We start from the raw sequence: 5,888 nt of genomic DNA, 5'->3' as shown, positions 1-5,888 counted from the left end.
ACTCCCTTCATTTAAACCTTGACAATTAGGCCTGATGTAGAGAGTGATAAGCTCGTATGGAATCATTCTTCAAATGGCCTTTTTTTATGTGAGATTTGCATTCAGCATCTCCTCCGGTCAAGATTATTAGAGTACACATTCATTTTCTTATAAAAAGAAAATTGTAGCTAAGATTTGGAAGTTGAAATTGGCTGGAAAATGGCAACACTTTTTTTGGAAGATGTATATGCAAGCTCTACCTACAAGAGATCGGCTGCTAGAAAGAAAGATAGAAGGGGATATGAGTTGCCCCTTCTATGAATCTTGTATTGAGACACAAGTACATATCTTCCAAACTTGTGATTGGACAAAGAGTTTGTGGTTCGCTAACCCTATCAACTTGAGAGCTGAAGCGTACTCGGATTGGAGCATAAGACATTGGCTTGACGAGGTTGTCAATTGGTGTCACAATAAGAATGAGGATATAGCAACCAAAGGTTTTCTAGTTTGTATAGTCATGCATCACATTTGGGAAGCAAGGAACTTGTATAAGTTCGAACATACAAACTTCAACAAAAGAGGGCGTCATAAAAGGAGCAATGGCTATATGTCGGCAGAAATGCTTGGAAGCATATAAAGCAAACAAAGAAGAAGAGGATTCCATTCGTATCTTTAACCTTAACTCTAATACTTTGAATATGGTTGAATCGCTTCCAGTTGTTAATGAAGATTGTATTAATATACGGTTTGATGCCTCTTTTGACAGGAAAAAGAAGAAGAGGCAGGAGTGATAGCTCAGTTGCTACAGTTTTCAGAACCTTCAAAGTTCGAAGTGCTGAAGAAGCAGAGTTTGTGGCAGCTAAACTGCTATCCACTTGGCTGGAACTCTATCTGCAAGTTGCTTTCGCATTGAAGGAGACAATCAACGAGTGATTCAAACTCTAGCAAATCCGGCACCTTTTACTACTTTTGAGAACCTAGAGTGGCAACTAGAGACCATTGTAACAGCTTCAAAGCTTTCTCTTAATAAAGTTATATCTCGTAGTATAATTCATATGCATGGGATTAGTAGGTTATTTAACGTGGAGGCCCATGAACTTGCTAGGTGGGCTATTAGGAATCAAGACATGGAGCCTCTTCCAAAGTGTATTGCAACTCTAGATTGTGATCTTATTTAAATTTAAATTTTAATGTGATGGGTGATTAGCAAAAAAAAAAAAAAAAAATCTCTCTTGTTTTACAATTTAGAAACACCTCCCTCAATGATTTTAATCAGCTTCCTCCGTTTTAAGTAATTTACAAAAAACTCACTCACCTCACTGAAATTAGAATTAATTTTTATATTATTTAAAATAATTTAGAAAATTATAATCAACTCTTTCTAATATTTTTATATTATTTTTTAAAGATATTAGAGCGACAGATTTGAAGATTTGAAAAAAACCTATGCAGCCCGGTTAGCGTACTTGTACAAGTTCATTTGTAAGAAATAAGATAGAGAAAGAAGGGTCTTACATTGTCCGTATATTTTCTTGCTAATGTGGGCCCAACAACAGTATAAAAGCTCATGGTATTATTTGGGCCTGGTCCGGTCCATACAAACACTCAGTTGTTTATTAAAAGTTAGCATTTCTGATTTCAGTTGTTTCAGACCAAGAAAAAAACAAACCCTAGATTTGCATTGAAACTACCGAAGAAGAAGAAAAAATGAAGAGTGTGGTGGTAATGGTTTTAATGATGATGATGTCATGGACCGTGTTTGCCAGCTCATCAGATTCACAGCAGCAGCTGCCTTTTATTGTGGCTCATAAGAAAGTGGGTTTGACTAAGCTGAAATCTGGGTCGGAGAAAGTATCTGTTTCCATCGACATCTACAATCAAGGATCTGCGTATGTCTTTTTTACTCATAAACTCAAAACTAATTTTTTATTTATTAGATCTCATCTTTTTTTTTAACTGTAAATTAATCATTATTGGATTAAATGGGTTATATATTTTGAATGAATTATGGAAGGATTTATTGTAGGCTTTGCTAGGAAAGGAATTTATAATAGTTTCTTAAAAAACTAAAAAAGAAAAAAATCAAAGTGTGTTCATATATAAGATACTATGTAGCCATCAATGAACAGTTCGAATATTGGATATAGCTAAGCTAATAACTCTGGAACCTTGATACTGATGATAGTTGGAGTTTCCTAGTTTATGTACTGTTTATGATGGGTTTGGGAAGTATGTGGAGCACTGTGAAGGCGTTGTAGAACTTGTTCCCTGTGCTTGTAATGTCTTCTCTTGTTTATGGCTTCCTGTGTGTGCGTGTGTGGCATCCTTTTGGTCTCATATACACAAATGATTTTTGGTATTTTCTACCATTATTGAATTGGAGTGTCATGTAGCACTCAGTTTAATTTCGTTCTCTGGAATACCATTACCAACAGCATTGAGATTCGAAGATTTAGTATCCTCATGGTCATTTTTCTCTGTTTTGGATATCCTATATTTTAAAAGTTGGAACTTATTCCCTATCCCATTAATTTCTCTTTTCCCCCGGTGAAGGTTGGGATCAAACCCAATACCTTGGGCCCTACCTCCAAAGTCTTGACCTGTAGGCTACTGAACACCCACACCAATAACGTTGATATCACCCCTCGTAGTTGGTTTAGGTGTTTAGGGATGGTTAGGATTAACTACATTAACCGCATGATCTTGGCTGGTTCGGTTATTTTAGGTGCTGAGAATTGTCAGTTCAGGAGGTTCTTCTCCTTTTGCACATACTCGTAATGGTAGTAAATGTTTATATCACTGGCTTGAAGTAACAATTCAGCTCCGTCACGTATATATTTGGTCTGATATGTGTTGTGATTCCCAATATAATAATCAATATCTTTATAATATATCGATTATGCCTTTATAGTCATAGATTTGACGTGAAGTAACAATTCAGTTCCGCAGTTGGGATTGATGGGCTTCTAAACAAATTTTTTGAAGTCATATTTTTCCAATGCTTTGTGATGTGTGGCTCTATGACATAGGCAAACATTTTAGTGTGGATCCTCATGTAAATTAAAATCTGCAATGACCAGATGATAACTCAATATTGGGCCAATCATCATGGTATCGTCTATATAAATATGTGGAGATGTGAAAGCTGGGTTTCTGAAACGTTGCTCGTGTAATTTTAACCATTTAAAATATTGTTAGTATTTCAAAATTCTGTAGTTTCTACTATTCCAAGACTTTAGGTGCTGCAAATTTTCAAGTCAGGTCCTTTTTTCCCGTTGCTCATATCTGTAAGGTTAACTTCTATGAAGCACGGATACTTCTTCCGAGGCAAAGTATTTTTGTCTGACATGTGTCTGATACTCCGTTTGGAGTATCCGATTCATTAAATATATTTTACAATTTGAGAAATGCTTGGAACACGCTGATGACATGCACAGGGCACTATTTGTGTGCTGTTTTTTTTTTGACAAAAATCTATGGTACATGGACACGCCATATCTTAAAAGTAATTTGTGTCGGATATGTATCCACGTGTCCGTGTTGAACACACCACGGACACATATTGCATGTGATATACTCAATTTTGCATATTTCTCCATGCCAGACACTTTGTATTCGTGTCGGATATGGACACACATATCCAATGTAACTTAGCAAAAAAATTAAAAACAAAACAAGACCCCATATAGGGGTTTTATTCACTCATTTCAAACAAAACAATAGGTAGAATTGGACCCAATATAAGGGTTTTATGCTGCTTAATGCTATAAATTAGTTAATTAAAATGTTGGTATTTTGATTGAATTTGGTGGAGAATGTAATGTTCAATTGAATATACATATTTAAAAAATATACATATAATGTGCCCTTCACATTTCCTTATCCTCTTTGAAAATTGCTGTATCCATGTTGGATCGTATCAGTGTCACGTGTCTGTGCTTCATAGGTTAACTTAAGGTTTGTGTCATCAACTGGTTGGTTTAGACGTTTCGGGGCAGTTTTCATAGAAAAGGTTCACTGTTACATGTGATGTATTTTTCTGTTATAATTTACAAGTAATCCTACGATTGTTTATCGAGAGCATGCTAAAGCTATATACTTTTTTTTTATCGGTACTAGAGTTATAATTTCTATTATCTTAGCTGTAAGTTATCAATTTAGGTTGTCATAAATACCCATTTTTCTTTGGTAATCATTTCAGGACTGCATATGATGTAATGCTTACGGATGATAGTTGGCCCTCAGATGCTTTTGAAGTTGTCAGTGGTAAAACTTCCACATCTTGGGAAAGGCTTGATGCGTAAGTTATCCTTATTTTCTAGATATCGAGCTCTTTGATTTACCTATCATCATTTTCACCTCATTAGCTCGAAACTTATTTACATCTATGACAGTGGATCTATTGTTGCTCACTCTTTTACTCTGGAATCCAAAGTGAAAGGCCTGTTTCATGGTTCCCCAGCTATCATAAAATTCAGGATTCCTACAAAGGCTGCTCTACAGGTTTGCATCTTATTGGACACAATGTCTGTTTCGGTTTTGTTGATATGATGAGTATTTTGCCATTTTGGACTATGCTAACTAAATTATTTGCAGGAGGCTTACTCAACCCCAATCCTTCCTCTAGATATCCTTGCAGACAGACCTGCAGAAAAGAAGTTTGAATGGGTAAGTTGCAACTTAGACTTTTTCCTCTTAGACAAATCACATCTGTTTTACTGTTCGATTGACATTTTAGATTCAACTTCAATGCTGACTGATTTTTTTTAATTGTCTTTTCCTTTGATGAATCTACTTCGTCCGTTACCAAATATGCTCAGGCAAAGGTAAGATTCACACCTATATATATATCCAAATAAGCAATTCTTGCATCTTCCTCCCATACTTTTAGATGATATGAAGTGCTAGTTACAATGAACCTATTTTGCACTTTGACTGGATCTTGTTAAGATCTTGTTCCGTGTTAAACCTAACAAGATGGTGTTATGTAGTAACCATATTTTTGTGGTCGGATTTCCCTCTTAGCATATCTATTCTGAGAATGCTACATAGTAATGATTAGGGTCATCCAATCAGGTTGATTTCATTTCTTGTTGGTACCTTATGGTAGACCTATGAAATGTTGGGACCTTAGCACCGTATTCTTGCTTCTAGTACGGTCGTATGTCACAAGGCAGATGCAGAATCTTTATCTATCTCCCTCTTCCTTTTCTTGACAGTATCTTCTTAAGATTACAGAATGTGCTAGGAGCTTTTCTAATTTGGTTATCATTATTATGAATGCAGAGGTTGTTGGTGAAATATGGCTCACTCGTGTCTGTAATCTCCATTGTGGTTTTGTTTGTATACCTGGTTGCTACCCCATCAAAATCTGGTGCTGCAAAGACTAGCAAGAAAAGACGCTGAACATGGTAGTTGAGTTGGTAGTGTTTGTTGTTATTTTTTCTTTGTGAGGCAACTAGAGTCCCAACTACTTTTAGCTATTAGTTGTCAAAATGAGAAACTCTGAGATGAGAAAGTTATATGTTGATCAAAGCTGTACTCGCTTTTGTTTAAAGTAGGTTCACTCAAGGAAAAAACAGGTGATGAAAATATGAATTTTGTGCCGTTAATCTCAGTTTAAGTACAGTTTTTACGTCGTAGCCTTAATTCTTCAGACGATGGTCTTATCGAAAGTTCCTTTTAACTAGGATATTTGTATCACCAAAGTAGTCAATGCTGGTCGCAGTAATTTGATTGACCAAATTGTGTTTCCAAAATTCCACAATTATTTATCTCTGTTATTGGCTTTCGCAATAGTGGCTGCAATATGATCTTTAATGTATATAATTTCAAATGCCAAGTGTTATCCAATGGAAGAAATAGGAGGATTGTGTTTTATGTGGTTATCTAAGAACATTGTATTATAT

The 5,888-nt window shown here is 35.6% G+C and overlaps 1 protein-coding gene across 2 annotated transcripts; it reads left to right on the top strand.

The window, feature by feature from the left end:
• The first annotated feature begins 1,572 nt into the window (after positions 1-1,572).
• On the top strand, positions 1,573-5,621 carry LOC147496468 (uncharacterized). Of its 2 annotated transcripts, XM_086559476.1 has the most exons (6): positions 1,573-1,868; positions 4,181-4,279; positions 4,374-4,482; positions 4,576-4,647; positions 4,800-4,805; positions 5,266-5,621. In XM_086559476.1, the coding sequence occupies exons 1-6, from the start codon at positions 1,687-1,689 to the stop codon at positions 5,383-5,385; spliced, it is 588 nt and encodes a 195-aa protein (XP_086415602.1). In that variant the 5' UTR covers positions 1,573-1,686; the 3' UTR covers positions 5,386-5,621. The 2 variants fall into 2 exon arrangements, with proteins under 2 accessions (XP_086415602.1, XP_086415603.1); XM_086559477.1 differs by lacking the exon at positions 4,800-4,805.
• The last annotated feature ends 267 nt before the right edge of the window (positions 5,622-5,888 follow it).

The sequence above is a fragment of the Coptis chinensis genome, chromosome 5 (assembly GCF_015680905.1).
Source record: "Coptis chinensis isolate HL-2020 chromosome 5, ASM1568090v1, whole genome shotgun sequence".
Taxonomy (NCBI): Eukaryota; Viridiplantae; Streptophyta; class Magnoliopsida; order Ranunculales; family Ranunculaceae; genus Coptis; species Coptis chinensis.
The sequence above is the reverse complement of the archived record's forward strand: the minus strand, read 5'-3'. Positions and strand labels throughout refer to the sequence as shown.

Bases quoted from the DNA above. Each gene is read 5' to 3' on its own strand.
- LOC147496468 (XM_086559476.1), top strand. From the start codon at position 1,687: ATGAAGAGTGTGGTGGTAATGGTTTTAATGATGATGATGTCATGGACC. The intron at 4,280-4,373 runs GTAAGTTATCCT...CATCTATGACAG, and splicing joins TCTTGGGAAAGGCTTGATGC to TGGATCTATTGTTGCTCACT. The intron at 4,483-4,575 runs GTTTGCATCTTA...AATTATTTGCAG, and splicing joins CTACAAAGGCTGCTCTACAG to GAGGCTTACTCAACCCCAAT.